The sequence below is a fragment of the Branchiostoma belcheri genome, unplaced genomic scaffold (genome assembly GCF_001625305.1).
Source record: "Branchiostoma belcheri isolate BF01 breed outbred unplaced genomic scaffold, Haploidv18h27 scaffold88, whole genome shotgun sequence".
Lineage (NCBI taxonomy): Eukaryota > Metazoa > Chordata > Leptocardii > Amphioxiformes > Branchiostomatidae > Branchiostoma > Branchiostoma belcheri.
The window spans coordinates 115,097-134,710 of NW_017804553.1; the positions used below are offsets into that span (position 1 = coordinate 115,097).

At 43.5% G+C, this 19,614-nt stretch overlaps 1 protein-coding gene across 1 annotated transcript in view; it reads right to left on the reverse strand.

Annotated features, from left to right (window-relative positions):
• LOC109487306 (midasin-like) overlaps window positions 1-19,614 on the reverse strand; it is a 61,074-nt gene that overhangs the window by 29,606 nt on the left and 11,854 nt on the right. The window contains exons 20-54 of the mRNA XM_019791285.1: window positions 18,870-19,148; window positions 18,589-18,660; window positions 17,827-18,039; window positions 17,394-17,520; window positions 16,674-16,967; window positions 16,077-16,274; window positions 15,416-15,621; window positions 14,886-15,008; window positions 14,269-14,466; window positions 13,712-13,927; window positions 13,016-13,204; window positions 12,527-12,670; window positions 11,800-12,088; window positions 11,361-11,513; window positions 10,931-11,063; window positions 10,414-10,530; window positions 9,714-9,946; window positions 9,232-9,380; window positions 8,643-8,857; window positions 7,740-8,421; window positions 7,265-7,419; window positions 6,725-6,917; window positions 6,423-6,555; window positions 5,918-6,146; window positions 5,451-5,577; window positions 4,852-5,037; window positions 4,257-4,456; window positions 3,959-4,131; window positions 3,481-3,773; window positions 2,956-3,153; window positions 2,504-2,632; window positions 1,865-1,990; window positions 1,529-1,618; window positions 1,020-1,201; window positions 467-637 (exon numbers count right to left, since the gene is read on the reverse strand). Coding sequence (XP_019646844.1) covers window positions 467-637; window positions 1,020-1,201; window positions 1,529-1,618; window positions 1,865-1,990; window positions 2,504-2,632; window positions 2,956-3,153; window positions 3,481-3,773; window positions 3,959-4,131; window positions 4,257-4,456; window positions 4,852-5,037; window positions 5,451-5,577; window positions 5,918-6,146; window positions 6,423-6,555; window positions 6,725-6,917; window positions 7,265-7,419; window positions 7,740-8,421; window positions 8,643-8,857; window positions 9,232-9,380; window positions 9,714-9,946; window positions 10,414-10,530; window positions 10,931-11,063; window positions 11,361-11,513; window positions 11,800-12,088; window positions 12,527-12,670; window positions 13,016-13,204; window positions 13,712-13,927; window positions 14,269-14,466; window positions 14,886-15,008; window positions 15,416-15,621; window positions 16,077-16,274; window positions 16,674-16,967; window positions 17,394-17,520; window positions 17,827-18,039; window positions 18,589-18,660; window positions 18,870-19,148 — 6,815 coding nt within the window. The remainder of the gene's footprint in view (window positions 1-466; window positions 638-1,019; window positions 1,202-1,528; window positions 1,619-1,864; window positions 1,991-2,503; window positions 2,633-2,955; window positions 3,154-3,480; window positions 3,774-3,958; window positions 4,132-4,256; window positions 4,457-4,851; window positions 5,038-5,450; window positions 5,578-5,917; window positions 6,147-6,422; window positions 6,556-6,724; window positions 6,918-7,264; window positions 7,420-7,739; window positions 8,422-8,642; window positions 8,858-9,231; window positions 9,381-9,713; window positions 9,947-10,413; window positions 10,531-10,930; window positions 11,064-11,360; window positions 11,514-11,799; window positions 12,089-12,526; window positions 12,671-13,015; window positions 13,205-13,711; window positions 13,928-14,268; window positions 14,467-14,885; window positions 15,009-15,415; window positions 15,622-16,076; window positions 16,275-16,673; window positions 16,968-17,393; window positions 17,521-17,826; window positions 18,040-18,588; window positions 18,661-18,869; window positions 19,149-19,614) is intronic.

Genomic DNA, 19,614 nt, shown 5'->3' on the forward strand with positions numbered 1-19,614 from the left:
AGCGGTACGGCCCGGGGGTTCTTAACGCGTACGGCCCGGCCCTTCCAAATGTTCCATAGATAGATTCGAACGCATTTCGCCCTAACCGCGTGCAACGCTTCCGAAAATTCGAATGCAAAATTCGGACGTTGGAATTGATGTTGTTGCGTTTTTGGGGATTAGGGACACCAAATTTTTGCTCATTTCGCATTGAAAGGCGCGTTTTCGTGGGTGGGTATGACATAAATAAAATACAACACGGTGTATTCCGCATCACCCTCGGTCCCAGCCCTCCCGCGGATCGGATCTCCCTCCGGCCGTCGGGCGATCCGACGCGCGGTCGGGCTGGTACCTCGGGCGATACGGAATACACCGTGCTGTATTCTATATGTACAATCATGTACATAGTTCCAATCTACAATACTTTCAAGGATGAAGGAATCATCACAGACTTTTACATGGTATTTGAAATAAAAATGTCACTTACTTGTACAGACTGGCCTCCTCCTGTTCCTTCTCCTTGTCGTGTTCCCTGCCCTCCTGCCACCGCAGCACGTATGCCTGCAGGACGTGCCGCAGGAGCTGCAGGGTGGGGCCGGTCAGCTGTCCTGTCTGCACACTGTGGTTCCTCACATGCAGCAGGGCTGGGTGCAACAGGCTGGAACATAAACAGGCTTACAGTTAGACATCATATGACTGCAGGATGTGCTGCAGGGTGGGGCCGGTCAGCTGTCCTGTCTGCAGACTGTGGTTCCTCACATGCAACAGGGCTGGCTGCAACAGGCTGGAACAAGAACAATGGATATCTGCTAAAGCAACACTTCGAATCAGTGCTTTACATCTTACACATCTCATGCTTATACTACTGGTTGAACACAAAACTTAAACTTAAAGACGAAACTGTGAGGAATCAGTGGTACTCTTCCTTTTGTGGATTTCTTTTGTATAATACTTTAATTTGTGAATAATTATCTCCCCCAAAATATCTAAGAACTCATGAATATCAAACTAGTGCTCCCATACTTTAAACAACTACCTACCTTTCCACAGTCCTGTCAGAGTGCTGCACTCCTTCTGTGGTCTGTAGTTTCATCACGTTCTTTGCCAGACTTGTAGCCTCGGGAGAACACAGAGCACGGGCGAGGTCTAGCAAGCTGGGGAACTCTGGTGAGACGTGTGGGAACTTCCCAAGACATCGGATCAAGTCTTCTGGAGTCTGGAGCTAGGGTAAGCAAAGAATTCATCAGTTTCTTATACACAAAGGTCACAAATAAATGTATGTGACTTCATTGGACTTATTTTTCACCTTTTTTGAGTCACTAGCAGGAAGACTAGTCAAGACATTTTAATAGACATTATAACGTATTATGGCAAAATCTAAATAATTTCTTTAGGTCCTGGAGTAGACTTTGTCATCGGTTGTTCTTATACCCTGTTGCCTGTTGGCTCCATGCACTAAAGAGGATGGAGTGAGTACGTCATGTGAGAGGTACTGTTATGAAATATTTTCTGTAGTCTTGCAACAAAGTAAAGGGGAGAAAAAAGTCACCTTCAGTCCAGGTGAGAGAGTCAGGTTCAGGCTGCTCCTCTGTAGTGAGATGTATACTGCACTGGCTACCAGCCTTATCCCATGGACCATCTGGGAACACAGGTAGGTTTAGTTAGTATTACACATTGAGACAAGTCACTCTGTCTGTAAACAACACATCTCAAAAAGCTTTGAATCATCATGGAGTTTTAACATATCTTTGTGAATGACTACATCTTGGTAACTTTTTCTTTACAACATACGGTACAACAACTGATCTTCTGCATTTCATAATATCAAGCCACACAATTCCTTCTGAAGTGGCACAAATTTTGGTTGGTTGCTATGGTAGCTTACCTGGGCTATACCACTGAGGAAGGGGGTGAGCAGGTCGTCGTACATGGGGTAGTCCCTCTGCATGTGTCTCAGGAACTGCTGCTGAGACGTCTGCCACGCCTGCTCCTGACTCAGAAGACTCCTCAACTGTCAAGACATTAGGCATACAGAATCTTAACAACCAAGCCAAGGTACTGTAATGTCTTGACACAGAAATGCAAAAATGGTGAACAGATTTGCCATATGAAGCCATTATGTGACTGTTCATTTTTGAGAATATACACTCGATCATGCCCAAAAGCTATCACTCATTCCTAAGCTTTAATATAACAAATAAAAAACTGCATTCAACAAACTGACTTCCTTACACAGGCAAACCTGTACTCATGACCACCTAATATGCATCTGGTCATAGTGGCTTCTCTATTGCAGTTCTTAGTATTTTCTACATCAAATCAAATCAACTTTATTGCTCAACAACTGTAACTGGACATTGTATGGCAAAGAAGAAACAACAAGGGTAGATAGGACAATTGGAGATCATTGAGAATCTAATCCATTGTGTCCACCTCTCTACTGTAACCATCATTTTCAAGTCCCTTGGACAGTCACTACAGAAATGTTTGAACAGCATATTTAAAACCTGTAGCTCCTCCCCACCTTGTTGTGTTGCCCCTTCCTGAGTTTTCCCTCCCCACAGTTGGCCAGGCCGGACAGTAGAGCCAGGACAGTGTCCTGTGAGCCGACACTTGTCTGGTAGTGACGAACATCTCTCAGGATCGCATCAAACTGTCAGAACACACAAACATTACTGATACATGTAGTAGAAATTACCAAATGGTTTCTAGAGGCCCTCCAAAAGGACAGGCCTCTAGAAAGCAGTGAGAGTTTGTTACACAGACTGATAGTCATTCTTCACTAGTATTCTAGAGTGTTAACATGAAAAAATAAGCAAAGTAGGGAACATCAAAAGAATTTATGACAAAAATTTGTTCAAGCAACACAAGATTTATCAAGTTCATTCAACACTGATTTTCCAAATCAATCAAATTACAAATTAAAGTTTTAATTATATCTATAAATGAATACCAATTTTCCATGTTACTACAGACCTGTGAAGGAGAGGGTCGGGCAGCCACTCTGGTGACCAGTTCCTTCTCCTGCTCCTTCAGACTCTCCAGCCTGGAGACTAAGAACCTGACTCTGGGGTGCTGGTCCTGCAGTCCGACCTTGGTCAGGTCCAGAGGTCGTCCTGTCAGCAGCTGAGAGGTCATGTTCCTGACCTTCAGCTCTGTCTCCAGGGTCTGGATCTGTGGGGGCGAAGGTCAAAATATGGGGAATTAAACATAGATATAATTACTTAAAACAAAACCTTGTGATAATAATTTCCTTTTTCAGAATTTACTAGGACTAAAAGTAACAAGGGCAACAGGGTATGTGACTGTATATTTTATGAAACTGAGCTTCAATTTTGTCAACTTTTCTTTTCTAAATCCTGCTTCTTTTCTAAGCTGGACTACACATTCAGTACTACATTTATTTGTCTTCTCCCTGCAAACTAACAACAGAACCAAAAGAGAATTGAAGGTCAAACACACACAGTTACTTAAGTGTGCTACACCACCTCTACCACATACCTCCTCCCTAACATAACCCAGCTTCACTGCCTGTTTCTCAGCTGGATCGACTGGTCCCTGTGGCGCCAGCAGCTGCAGCTGCAGCAACCCCAGGTGCACCCAGGTGCTACCACATTCCCTCCTGTACTGCCACTCTTCTCTACCCCGTTCCCTGATGTCCTGACAACCCATGTCCTCCAGACTTTGCAGGCACGAGGTGAGCAGGTTCATGGTAGATCGAGGGATTTGGAGGTTCTGTGAAGTTGTGTGTTCTTTCCAGCTGGTTTGGAATGAAGGATCCTCCTGGACAAGGCCTGGAAAAGATTCAAAATTGGACAAACTTTACAACGTTACAGTACCATTGAAGAATGAATATTAGATGTTAGTGACTCTCTCTGCAAATTTGTAATTACATCTCAAAGGCAAAGAAAGTCATTATGTATCACATTGTCAAATAATTTTAAGCTATGAGTTGTACTAAACTAAACTAAACACCAACCAGTGAGAATCTTCCTAGCTCTGTCCACCACAGGAGTAGAGGGTTTCTCTGTTGCCATGGCAACATCTGTTACTATGGAGACCCATTCTGGATGTTTCTCAGTAGGTATCAGAACAGTCAGGGCTTGTAGAAGCTGGGCAGTACACAAGCACAGGTACCGCCTGTCTGAAACCCTGGGGATGAATGGTAAAACAATGGGTGAATGAATAGTACATGTAAAAGGAAATATTTGGTGAGCACAACCCTTCACATTTTCAATATCACTTCTCATCTTTACAAGTCACATCTAAGCACTTACCAAAATTGATGACTAGGATCCTTCAAGCTACAGGCATCGGACCAGAGATGTTGGGACAGCCTCTGGAGCTGCTGCAGTTTTTCCTGGCATTGTCCCAGAGCTACACTGGGCAGCTGAATGGGTCCTGCCTGGGCCCCTCCTTCCCAGAGGACATGGAACACTGCCGGGGTGTGGAGGGAGGACAGGAGAGCTGACGGTCCCTAGGGAGAGGAGAAACATTGTTAGAACAATCAAACTACACATCTGCACTGTACAAAATTATTCATTCACCTTTTAGACTTGAAATGTAGACGGAGCTTACGTCCAGCATGGAGTTAGATTCTAACTCCATGCTTCCAGTGATCATGATACTTCAAGAATGAATAAGCCAAAAGGTAGCCTATGTCTCCTATCACTGTTTTGCCAGAAATGAGTCTTTGTTTTAAGGCTTCAAATGCTGTGAAGAAGATGACACCTGTTTACAGTAATATATGTCCTCCACTTGGGAAAAATAGCTGCAGTCAAAAGTAGTACCATAACATAAGCAAATAGACATATAAGACGACAACTCCCAATAACAAAACATGTAATGTACTAATAGTGTATTTTTTTTTACCTTCAGGCTCCCTGGAATGTCTGCCAAACTTTGCTGAGCCTCTTCCTTCGCTTCAGCTGAGGGGTTCCTGGGTTTCCATGACAACCACTGGCCAATGTCAGAGGTCACCGTGCTGGTCCAGCACCGGTGGTGAAACTGCATCACCAGTGAGGAGAGCTGCTCTGTCAGGAGTTTCACTAGGCTGGCCTGTGGGGATATGTACAAAGGATCATCATAAATTGAATGTACTTTACTTTGCATACTGAAAAAAAAAGACCAATGTAATTTGCTGGTTATTGGATTAAAAAAAAGCTAAACCAGAAGAATCACGGTGACATAAAGGGGGCATGTTTCAGGGAATGAATATCATGGGATTAAAGGTTAAGTTTTCTTCACATCCCTTTGTTTCCAGCTTGTTCTCTTGCTTGACTGTAACTTTATACAAAGTCTTGACAAGCAAGGGAATAGTCTGGTGTGGTCTGAACAGCAGATTCTGTAGGAGCAACATCTTTCAATTCCCTGATCTTTCCCTTCCAATCTTTCTTTGTCTAAAGCTCATTGAGCTTTCTGATCATCAAGAAAAAGTCAGATATGCACACATGGATGAAGAAACCCCTTACACTGTTGTTCCCATTCTGCTGCAGTGTTTGGTACAGTGCTGTCTGCAGAGGCCTGGCAGGCAGGTGGGTTGTGATGTACTGCAGGAAACTTCCCACCTTCTGCAATACCTCCTCCACTGAGCTGCCACTGAAAGAAAACATGCATCAAACTTGGCACTTCTTCAAAGGAACTATATAAATACATACAGAAGTTAAACCTTGTGATGCTAGTATTGTTTACACAATATTTTCAAATAATTTGATGTCTTAATCAGGTTCACAGACCATTGACTTTTTTTGCCCTGTGGTGGCGTAGTTACTTCCGCATTCGTTGCATTTCACTGTAGTGTAACGCATTGCACGAGAAATACCCCCAAATCGTACATATACATATACAGGGTGCTGTATAGATGGTACTGCATGTGCAACCCATACAATATACAATCCACAGGACAGGGATTATCAGACACACATACACCAATCCCTACCTATCTGTGAGTGAAAGTCTCAGCCTGACCAAGTCAGTGAGCAGCTGCAGCTCAGCCAGCAGGCCTGCGTGCTCCAGCAGGGGCCACATCTGTACTCTGGTCGTCAGGTCAGCTGGAGCAGGGGGTGGGGCTGAGTCTGTCTCCATGGCAACAGGGTCAGAGGTCACCAACAGTCCCTGGGCTGTCAACTCAGCTTCTAACACATCTACAGCTCCTTCTACATCTGCAACTGTTGTACAATAGAGTTAGAGATTTAGTATGTTTTTTCAAAAGCAGTTCCACTGCAGATTCAAAAGGAAGAGGTTGGGCACCCAAATCTAATCAAATCTTTCTCAATCCAAAAACTACCAAAAATCATTTAAAAACAGTCATTCCAATCTTCTTGAGGAACTGCTTGTTTCTTCACAGCCATATGAAACAACATAACAGCACCATAAACATAACTGCCTCCATTTGACAGATGTTGACAGAAGCAGAAAGCTGCTCAGAAAGATGCCCCACGTACCTGTCTCTGATGACTCCTCTGTGGTCAGCTGATACAGCCGCACCAGCAGCTCTGCTAACGACCTTCCGACAGATGACCCCTGGGTCACTTGGAACACTACTCTTCCCTCAAGGTCACAGCTTCTCAATTGCTTCTATAAGAAAAAAATCACAGTGTTTGTTTCAAAATATCTCAAGCACATTTTGCTACATCAAAAAACATTCTACACTTTCTGTTACCCTCCCTTAAAGAATTTAAATTTTTTTCCATGTAGTCATAGGATTGCCATTTTTACATGAGCAAAGCTGTAATTTGAAAATCACCTTGATTCCAGTGACCTCCAAGCAGTCCGCGACCTTGTGACATCTCCCCACCAGTTCTGCGACCCCGGCGGTCCTGAAGGGCCCGGGATGGCCCATGGCCCCCCACAGGACCAGCTGGACCAGTGCAGCAGCCCGGTCATGGCCCAAACACTCCTGCAGCTGGCTCATCACAGTCTGCAGGGCCACAGGAAGGCTGCAGGCAAAGAGTAACAAACATGAAACTTTACACTGCAGATAAAGTACCCACCAGAACATTGCCAGGAACCCTGGAGCAGCTGTGTTGTTGTCCAAACATTTTCTCACTCTCTCATTCAAATTGCATTTTTACCCCAGCAGAGGAACCCCTCCCTTGACTGGCTCCATTCTCCTTTTAGTCTGGCAGTTCTTGGCCAAACATATCTGCAGCAAATCTACTTTTACCTTGCAGAAATCCCACACATTGTACTGATTTTAACAAAAGGAACAGACACTATGTACTAAACATACAGTTTCAATTGACAGGGCAATTTCTTTCACTTTTGGAAAAGTGCAATAGCTAACCTGTCCTGATCTGTGAGAAGTCCAAAAGTTGGTACAGTCTTCCTGCAGACCCAGCCCCAGTGTAGACTGAGCATGCCCAGTGACACCTGCTGCAGGTCCACAGGACAGGTGCACACCTGGCAGAACCTGTCTCTCCACTGCAGGCCAACCAACACCTGAAACAACAAAATATCAACAGTTCTGTCCTTGGTGCTGAAATATACACTGCTGTTGTGATTGAGTGTTCTGTGAAATTTCTGTCCAAAAGTATGGATAAGAAGGCAGAGCAGTGGTGCCAATACATGTAGATAGGCTTGGATTCACTCCATATGTCAAAGGTATCCTGAATACACCTACATGGATGGCTAAGTCACAGCTGTCTTGTTACTTCCCTTCCTATATTCAATTTGAAAAAGTCAAGAAATCCTACATTTAGGTATCATTGAAACCCAAGCACAGGCAAGTTGGCTACATAACTCTCTATATAACTACATACCATAGTAAGGTCTTCATCACTCAGTATCCCCTTCTGACTGATGCACTCCTCCAGGAAGGCATCAAATTCCCTAAAGAATGGAAGCAGGTGGATGTATGCAGTGCTGGGGAGGGTGTCAACTGTCAGTGTCCCTTTGTACACAGCTACAGACAGGTCAAGTGCTGATCTTGGCTTTACTACGGCCTCAAGGGCAACTTCTTCTTCCTTCTGTCGCCTTCTGTGCTGGGAAACCAGCCTTAACCGGTTTGCAAATGAGAACAGCTCTTTACAATGACCTTCAAGTGTGACCTTGTCATACCCCTGTCTGACTGCGGTGTTTAGAACATACTGCAGGAACTGCATGTTCCATCTGATGTCATACGAGTAGCACTGCAGGTTCTTCTGGTCAGCCATGTTGGAAAGAATAACCTTGGAACATTCCAGAAGGTCATGCATCAATGGATGCCTGAAGACATCCTGGAGGGCTGCAGACGTGAAGCCCACATCAGATTCCAAAGACTTCTGCAGTTTGAATTCCCAGCTTTTCTTGGGATACTGTTGTTTGTTAGCTTTGGTTTGGAACTGTTCTTGTAGCCATTCAAGTCTTAACTCCCAGTCTGAGAGAGAAGCAGTTTCCAGGAAGCATCGTACACCAAAACAGACAAGCTCCTGCACTGTTTTGTCATCCACAGAAGGATCAGACCTGAAAGAAAAGCAAAAGATGTTATATAAAACAGGTAACATGAAAGCAATACTGGCATATGTGATTAGGCATTTGAAAACAGACAGTCACCTTCTTTTTCTGTAATAATTCACAGATGCTTTCTTAAACTAAGTTATGGTTACAAGGATGTTATATGATATATGTTCTATTGTTTAGTTTAGCAGAAAATATTCGTTGTAGGGACAAAGGGACAAGCCTACCCTTTTTCTAGTGATGAGGAAAGCTGCTGGAAAAGGCCCACTAGCACAGCCCCTTGCCTCTTGATGGTGCTGAGACTTGTACAGGCACTAAGTTCTGCTGCAGAAGGCAGCTCATGGGTCCTTAACAGTGCAGCCATATCTGTACACATCTCCTCTTCACTGTTTGTTGCAACCCCATCAAGACTGAAGTGCTTCTCAATTATACTCTGTGCCAGCTGTAACATAGGGCATGAAATTAGTGATGAATTTACTAGGATTAGACCTGGTTAGGAAAGAGTAAAGGAGAAGAAGATATTAACATTGAATGAGAATGCTTTCCTCTCTATAATGGTGGCTGCACTGTGTATGTTTGTCTTCAAGCTAATTAAATATTCAAAATTTTCAGATTCATTTTCAATATCTTTTCAGATTCAAAGCAACTGACAAGTGTTCGTTCATTGAACTTTTGTTCTATTACAATAATTTTACCACTGAATTCTTTATCATTTTTTATTGATCACAAAGTATCTAAGACTTACTTCAATGCCACCACTTACACATAATACATTTAGCAAAGCAATCCAATATGTAAGCCAGGTGGATGCCTTACCTGTCTGTTGCTGAGTGTCCTCTGTGTGCTGACGTACACCTGTGTGGCAGCCTGCAGGAGAGCTGCAGACATCCCTGCCCCCTGCTGCAGCTCATGCACAGTCAACACTGCAGCCTGCAGCAGCTCTGGGACGGAACAGCTCTCTGGACCTGGACAATGAAATGGATAATAAAAACTTCAATCAATCTTCAGCAGAATTTTTCAACTTGTTTAACCAGCTATGTTGCCTTTTTTTAAACAACAGCATTCAGCTGGAGCTTTTCAAATTCAGGAACGATGGAAAAGGGCCTCAATAAGGTTTTGTCAGAGAGTTTTCATACATATAATCTGACCATCTTGCCCTCATTTTTTTTTGAAACAACAGTATTCTGGACCTAGTAAAAACATTACTGTAACAGCTTTTCAACTTCTGCAGTAACTTTGATAATTTAATAATGACAGATACCAGTCACCACCAGTCAATCACAAGAGACCTAACTGACCTTTGACCTGCTCCCTGACCTCTTGGTGAACCCTGACCAGCTGCTGACACGCCCCCTCGTCCACCAGCCCCGCCCCCTGCAGCAGTGACATCACGTCCTCGGGGTCCAGGTTGCCATGGTGATTGTCATGGTTTCCATGGTGATCCTGCTCTCCCGTCATGTAGATCTCCACCCCGCGATTCCGCATGGCACGCGAGATCTCCCCGTGTACAGGGTCCATGGCAAGGATCAACCTGGTGGGAAAGTCACATACTAGTAAGCAATGTGCCAAAAAACAGTTACTCAAACAACTGGATATGATTTTGGTTGAGTAACTGTTTTTTGTAACTGTATCTTATTACCTGGATATTCTATTGACGTATTAAGCAATGACTGTTTAAAATCATCATTGAGGTTCTACTGCATGCAGAAAGATGGCTATGGGCATGTCCTTCAAAAGCAATGTTACTCAAAATTTCTTCAAAACTACAGTAATGTTACTCAGTGTTTGATTCAATGCTTTACCTTGATTCATAAAAACAGGAAAAAGTTGTATATTTACAACCTTATCATCTTAAAATCTACTTATCATCTTGCTCCTCAACAACCTTCTTTGGTGCCTGAACGGACTGTACTACTCTTAGCCATATGGTGGTGTGTAGTAAGATTACAGTCCCCAACAGTCATGCAATGGAATCAAACAAACAAGCTCCCTACTGACCTGAAGTCTGGGTGTGGCCTGATGACTGGCACCTGTCCATCAATCACGCCCCTCTCACTGATGCTGAGGACCCCGCCCGGCTCCAGGAGGGCGTTCAGACGATCCAGGACCGACGGACTGCATAGAGACACATTTATCATTAAAGGGACAGGCAACAAAGTTCACCTCTTAAACCTGAGAATGGATCCTCTCTTGGTAGATTAATTCTGAGCAAGAATGCAGAAAACCAATTAAAAATTTGATGTGCTTGCTTTTCATGTTTGAACAAAGTACATGTACTAGTATTGCTATTAGCTCTGTACTAGAATCCTTTTTATTTTTGTCCAGGACAGAAGTAGGATTGTGAAGGAATGTGAAATTCAATCCATGGGAAACAGTAATACTACATACATGTATATATTATCTGTTATAAACTGGTTACCTGCACTAATGAAATCTGATTGGAAAATATGAAGGAAACACTTCATTCTCTCAGACAAATTTACATTTTCATTACCTTTCTGGAATCCAAACCTACCTGCAGAAGTTGACATTGTCGATCAGTAGCCATTCCCCAGTCTGTAGTGCCTGAACCAGCACACTGTCAATCCACTCAAACGTCCCCTTACTGTCTGTGCCTGCTGACAGCCTTTCAAACTTCACCTTCAACTCTGGAATGCAAGGTTAATCCATCTGTTTTAATATCACACAAAGCAACACTAGAAAAGGCACTGAAGTATGAAAAATTTTACATCCTCTTACTGTTCGTGAATGTTGACAGTTTTTCAAACTTCACTTTTAGGTTTTAGCTCTGAAACCAACATTTAATTCAAAAAGTTGTGATGTCACCGACACAATTTCTTAATCTCAACTTATTTTGAATCTGACTTTCAATTCTTCAACCAAAATTCAGTCAAGACATCATAACATGAAATGAACAGTTCCAACGTTTACTAACTATAACTGACCTTTCAGCTCAGCCTGTAGCACATCAAGGTCATCTGTGCTATACCCGTGCTGCCCTTGGATGACCTCTAGATGAGATAGCAGCTGTTCCAAAGCTGTGAACTTCTCCAAGGTGAGGCTGGAGTTGTTGTTGGGTTCTCCTTCCTCCATAGAACCTGTGGAATCATCATGAATAACGATCCTCAAAAAGCTTTTTGTATCCAAATCTAAACTTTCCCCAAATGAAATAATTTGCATCCACAGCCAAGGTACAGATAATGCTCATTCTTCTTGATCATTTTTCATTTGCTTTTATGAATAATTGTGTTTTCTAGGGCAAGAGAAGTTACCTATATGAGACCCAAAGGCCACACGAATTGCAAGTCTGAAAGGACACCTTACTTCATCTTTGAAATTTGCAAAACGACTACAAGTATGTAGAATATATTACACCTCTCTTACATTGCTTCCTAAAGTTGTCCCACATCTTCAATAGCCCTGCTGCATCCTGGGTAGCCCTTGACCTCTGACCCTTAGCCTCCAGCACCAGCCTCCTTGCTGTGTCCTTCACCATCTCCATGGCAACAGAGACAAGCTTCTCCCATGGCCTGCCGATGTCTGCCTGCTCGAACCCTCCCAGGAGTTCCGTGGTGTCCATGGAGCTGTTGACAGGTAGGACCTGTAGGTGGTGGCCTGTCAGCTGGGCTAGGAGCTGGACCAACGATGTCTTACCACAGGAGTGGGGGCCGACCTGGGGGGATTGTGAATTTAATTTAGTAAAAATACTTTAGAGAGGTGAGACAGCTTCTAATTATCATGCAAAGAAACGTTTCTTACAGTTTTACTTTTAGCTTAGAAAGCTTCATCTGCTGGTCATAACAAGAAGGATAGACATATGCAGTGTACATACATTGTACACCAGTAAAATGTCTTCAGGCATATGCCATTAATGGTGAATCATATACTGAACACTTCAACCATTTCCAGGTGGTCCTTATGAGGTGGTTACTAATAAAGGTTTCAGACTTTTAAGTCTAGGGTGAACAAACAGCTCTTTCAAACAACCATGATATCTACTTTAAAATTTCTTAGCCCCTTATCCATGTCTGCAATGGTCTCAACACCTGGCAAGTTCTGAAACTGTCCATTCTGATGACACAAACTACAGGAGAAATTGAACATTACCCACCAGTATAGCCATCCAGTTCATCTTAATACACATCATGAGGTCCTCTAAGGCCCCCAGTGCCTGATGAAGCAGCTGTAAGCTACATGAAGGGCTGGCAGAAGTGTGCAGTCCAGACAGGCACCTGGGCAGGATGCTGTGGCCAACCTGAAACGGAATGTCAACAAACAACTTTAACCCTTGTCCTGCTGGCATTTTTACACATCTTTTTCAATAATTTCATGTCTTAATCAGGTCATAGGACCCCTGACTTTTTTTTTTGCCCTGCAGTGGCATAGTTACTTCCATACTCATTGCAGTTCGCTGCAGTGTGATGCGTTGCACAAGAAGGACCCCCAAATTGTACATATGCAGGGCGCTATATGGATGGTACTGTAAGACAAGGGTTCATAATTGAGCTGGGTGTTGGAACTACGTTTTACCACTTGAGGAAATATCTTAAACACTTTTATATGAGTTTGTGCTTAATCCAACTTTCTGTCGTGAACGAACCTGTATGCTGTATGGCGTTAGATGAAACATCCTGCTGCAGGTGTAGGGTAAGCCTTGACCTGGTGCTGTCTCATCCACCTGCATGACCTTCCTGTACAGGTTCAAGGTTGTGTCCTTGTCTTTGGCTGACCTCATCCTGGCGGAGTAGATCAGACCCACATGTTCTCCTGGATCCCACAAGCCTGGGGCCTGGGGAAATAATACAACACTGTTGTATATGCGCCAAAAAACTTAAGCAACTGGATATGATTTTGGAAGCTGTACATTCCAACAGTTATGTGGATGTGTATAGCATACCTTTGTGGCACACTATACACATCTGACCAATTCTGCTTAAAAAATTGGACAAGTACAATCAGTGTAATGAACAACTCAAGAGGTTTTCTAACTCATGGGCTCTTTTAAATTTAAGAGTGATTCTTAAAGTGCCCATGGTGTGAAAATACATCTGATAATAACAAAAATAGTACTGCTCTATGGTATATATGTACACTATAGTAAATGCATTCTGCCAATAGATACGCAATTATAATAATTGTGTTATTGAACTTTGAGCCATGAAAAAATATACATCCAGCTCTGCATATCTGCTGCTACTTGGGTAATTGAATTATAGAATTGTTGGTGCAGCCATTATGTCAATGTAAGCATGGCAACCAGGTCAAAAAATGGCATACTGAATGAAACTTTTCTCACCTGATTGGCCAACATCAGCTCACACCACCTGAATAGGTCCCTGAGATTGAACTCCCATGGTCCTCCCTGCTGACCCCAGCGACCTTTGACCACCGTGTCCTGGTACAGCTGCTGGTTGAAGGTCACCATGTTGGACAGCATGACCTTGTCCAGGGTCGGGAACATGGTGCAGAGAATGAAGTGAAGGTCGGAGGAGCTGAGAGGCTCCACATACACCTGAGAAAGAACAAGGTTGTTACAAAGTTTCATCTGATACTTGAAGAAATGAAATACGGAACATTGTCAACAACAATCCTTGTCACTGTGGGGGAATATTTAAAGAGAAGTCAATAAACACTTAGTAACATTTGTGTATGTACCAAAATTCCCCCTCTAAATTTACTGAGGGAGCCTTGTCAAAAATGCTCTTGACTAATGGAGTGACAAAGCAGTATTAAGGAACAACCCACTCTGCTTTGTATATGAGCTCTACAGTTGCAGGTGTTGTACAGTTGTTGTTTTATTCCAAATGAACCAGTCCATACATGTATAAACTCGTTCCTATAGTACATGTATACCTGAGTGAACCTGTTGAGGAACGACCTTGGCAGCCCCTTCCTGCCCCCGCCCTGGGTAAGCGGGTTCTGGCAGGCAAAGAACTTGGTCTTGTTGTGCTGCACGTGGAATGACCTTCCTAACTCCGGCACATACACCTCCCCACGGTGGTCAAAACAGGCGTTCAGACCCTCCAGTACCGACTGGGAGGCAAGGTTCAACTGGGGGAAACAGTATAGACAACAAATTGATCAATCAACCAATCAATCAACCTTAGCTTTTACCTAGCTGTATACAGTAAAAGGAACCTTAACCTCAGGGCCTATCAACCCTTTCTCAAACAAGACAAGAGATTGTTCAGCCTTTCAGGCACATTTGACCCACTACAGCAGTCATGTTAGTTTTTAGTAACCCCATTAGACTTCCTAAAGAAGGCAGTATAGTAAAAATATTAGTGGAAGTCTAGAGATAATTGTCATTGATGGCCATATGGTTCATGGCTAGGCATTGTGTTCTTTGGAAAAGCACTTTACAAAACATTTCTCACTTCACCCATGTTTCTTATGTTACCTGCCAACACAGTGTTGAAAACTTTACGGGCCTTCAAAACCTGACTGGATCAAACATTTTGTAGACCCACCTCATCCAGCACCACCCAGCTGCCAGCCTTCAGTGCAGACAGGAGCGGTCCGTCTCTCCACGCAAACTGACCTCCGACCCCTCCCTCCACAGGCAGGTCTGCCCCAAACAGGTCAGAAACATCCTGGAAAAGTCAACAGGATGATTACGCTTTGTTCATCTATTAGCAACAAAATGTCTTCTTCTATCTGTATTAGTCAACACTGGTATACATGTAGCTGCCCTTCAATGTAACTCACCAGATTTGGCGATGTGGCGATGGCTGATTACCATCATCACTACTCGTCCTTTATGGAATACATTAATTTTTATGATTGAAACCAGACAATAGCTAAATGTATCTTGTGTGTTCCTGAGGAGCATATTGTTGCCAGATATACTGCTGGCCTTGTATTTTTAAAACCTTTACTACATGTAGATAAGATTTTCTGTAAAATCATGTATATAGCCTTTTAAGTCAGCATTTAAGATGCTATATTGCTGTTTTTGTGACTTACAGATTAGTACAAGGTTTGATGCTACATGACTCACTGTCTGCTCTGAGAGGTTGATCCTGACCAGGTGGTTCCCCGAGGCTTTAGCGATGGCTGTGACCAGGCTGGTCTTCCCCACCCCTGGGGATCCCTCCAGCAGGACGGGGCGGGGCAGCTGCAGGGCCCGCAGCACGCGCCGGGCGTTCAGTGCCGTCGTGGAGGCGTGCAGGGCGTAGCTGGTCAGCTGGGCGTCGGTGACTGGGCCTGGGAGGGGGACAAACAAGAATTAGATATTCTGGGTGTAACAGGTCTTTCTGTGTAATATAGCTAGATGCCACCATGCCGCATGCCTGCTAATAAGCTGGTGTGTCACCCCAAAGGGCGGTTATACTGGCTATACTGATACAGCTACAGCTGGACAGCAGGACAGCAGTTACTTGGCCTGGGAGGGGGACAAACAAAAATTAAATATTCTGGGTGTAACAGGTCATTCGGTGAAATGAGCTGCCAACCGCATTGCATGCCTGCAAAGCTGGTGTCTTATGCTGAAGGGCGGTTACACTGGCTATACAGATACAGATCTTAAAGCAGCACCCTGGAAATGTGGTGCCTATCATTGGGTCCTGGGGTACAATCAGAAACTGGATACTTCTACTTCTAACACTTCTACACTGCGATCTCAATTAATAACTATATCTTGAATCTTGATTCCAAGTTACCCCTAGGGATGGTGAAGGGCAGGATGCCAAAGCTGTCTGCAGTCGACACAATCTGTGGCTTCCTCCTCTCGTCCCCTTCCACCAGGAACAGCTGATCTCTCTTCACTTCCACGCCTGCTGTCTTCTCCACCTGGTCACACAGGAACTGTACGCACTGCTGCTGGGCTCCACGGGGGTCCCAGGCTACACTCACAGAACCTGGAAGGTACAAATTGTACCAGTGTCTCAAAAACTTGTGTTTCCTCATCTCCAGCAATACTTCAAACATAAACTTTCCATGAAATTAATAGAATTTGCATTTTCTGATTGGCATGCAAAGATTACATTGTATATTTCCACCTGCACCTACAAGTTTACTATGTGTATACATGTATGTAATACTATCTACATGTAGCATTGTGTGAACCAAACACATGATGTGGATTTTCATGATTTTTTTTCATAGTCCAGTGTCATTCTGGAAGCTCTAAGTAGAAGTGAGTCATCTAAATTATAAATGATAAGCGAAAGCCACTGATTAAGACTAATACTAAACAGCATCAATAGTTTGAAACAACATTGCCAATTAGGGTTTTTTTAAGTTTGAAAATTACCCACCAGATCCAAGTCCATCCACATATACCAGACATGCTCCATGGATGTATGCCAATGCTGGGTCCAGCGGCTGGTGGATATCTGTCTCCATAGTAACAGTCTCCATGGCAACAGTCTCCATGGCAACAGTCTCCATGGCAACAGTCTCCATGGCAACAACGCTTGTTCCGGAACAGGTGTTGATGAAGCTGACCCATGAGAGGATGTCACGGATACTGACGACATAACGGCAGCCGAAATCCTGGTCACAGAACCACGTGATGAACTCCATCATGGCATGGCCAAATCCACTGGTGCCTGGAAAATGGAAAAGTGCATTACACATAATCATGTTGAAATACATCCCAATCCTTACTGCATTGCTCTTAGTAAGAAGGTTGTGTAGCATTTGTGGGCTTGTGTGGCATAACGACAGAGCATTCGGCTCGGAACCAATAGGTCCTGGGTTCGAATCCTGCAATGTCACTGATCTTGTGCCCTTGGGAAAGGCACTTAACACAACTTTCCTCACTTCGCTCAGGTGTTATTGAGTATACAAGAATTATCATTATCATAATCGGGGGCTTGAAAAGGAAAACAATAATGTGTAATGTGCCCAGTGATGTGTAATGTGTTAAAAAACAAAACAGATGCTATTATCATAGAGTCGTAAAATTATATATATACTGGGGAGTATGTATGTCTAATCTTTTTGGAAAGTACATAGTAAGATAAACTACCCACCATCCTCCTGGTTACACAGTTGCAGTCCATCTGACAGATTGTGCTCTATTATCTGTACCAGGTCAGTTGGGTCATAGGTCGAAGGGCACCAGATCTCAGTGAACCTGTTCCTCAGAGCAGGAGAAAGCTGAAAAAAAAGAAACACAAACCTTCAGTCAACCACTTCAAATTTCTTTTTCAAAGTCAAATTTTTTAAAATAATTTCAAGATTGTTTGAAAGAGTTTTATGGCACAATATGCATGTTTTCAATTTTTTTGTTCCTTACTTTACAAATGCCTGACAATGACTTTTGTATTTATTAAGGCTAATAAAATAATACAACCATGGTCACTTACAATTATATAAATGAAGTTTCTCTCTTTTTTTCATGGAATCTTAGCCAAAATCTGATACTTTTTTGCCAAGAACTGAAACAAAGTTTGTTGACTGCACCTCTTTCTTGCCGAAGTCTCCTCCAGGGTTCATGGTCGCCACGATCCTGAAGTTCTCGCGAGCGACGATGTTCTCCACGTCTGCCGTACCCCCCTCCCCGCTGCCCCCCTCCCCACTGCCTCCCTTCTCCGCCAGAACCAGTGACCGGCCAGGCTCCAGCACGCTGTTCAACCGCTCCAGGACTGAATCATCCGCCAGCGAGATCTCGTCAATCTGGAAACAAAAAAAAAGTCATGCAATAAAATTACTTCAGCAATTGTAATTCTGCCTCATCATGGCACACCAACTTAATTTCTTGGTTAGTGGATTTTTCTAGAAAAATAATGGAGCAGGCGGATGAAAAAAAATAAAAATAAAAGGCCTAGGCATCCTATTATGGCCCAAAATGGTACAATAGGAGCCATGAAGTCAACACACCAGGCTGGTTCAAAATTTAAACAATGAATTTTGAACTTTTAATGATACCACTGCATTGAAAGATGGAATAACTGTAACAACTAGGAAGAAAAGGACTGTCTTTAACTGTTCGGTGCAAAATATGAGCATTTTGCAGTTGATTCTGAATCCGTTAACCAAGAAATTAAATTGGTGTGGCCTCATGGCACGTTAACCAGGTACTCACTCACCCAGCTGTAGGGTGGCAGACAGGGAGTAGCACCCCTCCCTATTGAGGAGCCGGGCAGCCGGGTATCTCAATCAAAATCATATCTCACACTACCAACAAATGTCACAAACCAATTGATTCAGTCAGATTTGACCTACCAGAAACATGGCTGCCTCCTTCATGGCCTGCACCAGGGGCCCATCCACCCACTCGAACAGCTTCTGGGAGTCCTGCAGGTGAAAAAAGTCATCAAATTAAAGATACGTAATGTTAGTAATATTTTGTATAAATGGCTTTTGCTTGGAGTTTTCTCCCCCTGGGCAAGTTGAAAAGTGCCCTCAGGCGATATATGTATTCAATGGTGAAATAAATAAAACAAACGAATTGCTTTATACACCTTTCATAATTTGGTTCTTTTCCAATGAAATAAACAGCAAACGATAAACAAACCCACCTCTTCGCTGCTCCTGTAGCGTACAGGCCGGAGCCCTCCCAGGAAGTCAGCCGTCTCCGTGTGCATGTGACAGTTGACCCCCAGCAGCTTCTGGTCGGACAGGACCGCGTACAGCTGGCACAGCGTCGTCTTGCCGCACCCCGTCTCCCCGACCAGCAGCACGGCTTCTCCGAACCTCAGTGCCTGGCCGATCAGGACGGCCAGACGACGCATGTTGTACGTCCACACGACATGGCGGAACCTGTCTGGGGTCGCCATGGAAACCTGCATAGATTTCAGCAGATTTATTTTATCTATTAGTCTGGCTTACAACAGCCAGGGTTGCCCAACTAGTCGTAGACTATTGTTAAGGGTCAACCCTGGGAGAAAATAGAATCATTAGGCATACATACAAATACAACTGATAAGGTACAGGGTCAAAATTTACAATAGTATATATTACATGCATTGAATCATACAATATATACAAGATGTCAGAATTACATTATACAAAAATAGGGTTGTATACTACAAAGTTATGTATCAAACATATAGGACTACTACAAACATATGACCACCATATTAAACCATATTATACACAGGGGCGTGACAGCGCTAATGGGGAAATATGTAAAATGCCTTTGTTAGCTAAGGCTTGACTGTGCTAATTGTACTTGGCACAGGTGAAACAAACAGAGGAGCCCCCAGTGAACCCAGGCAGCCAGCTTACGACACCAGCGCACTAACTAAC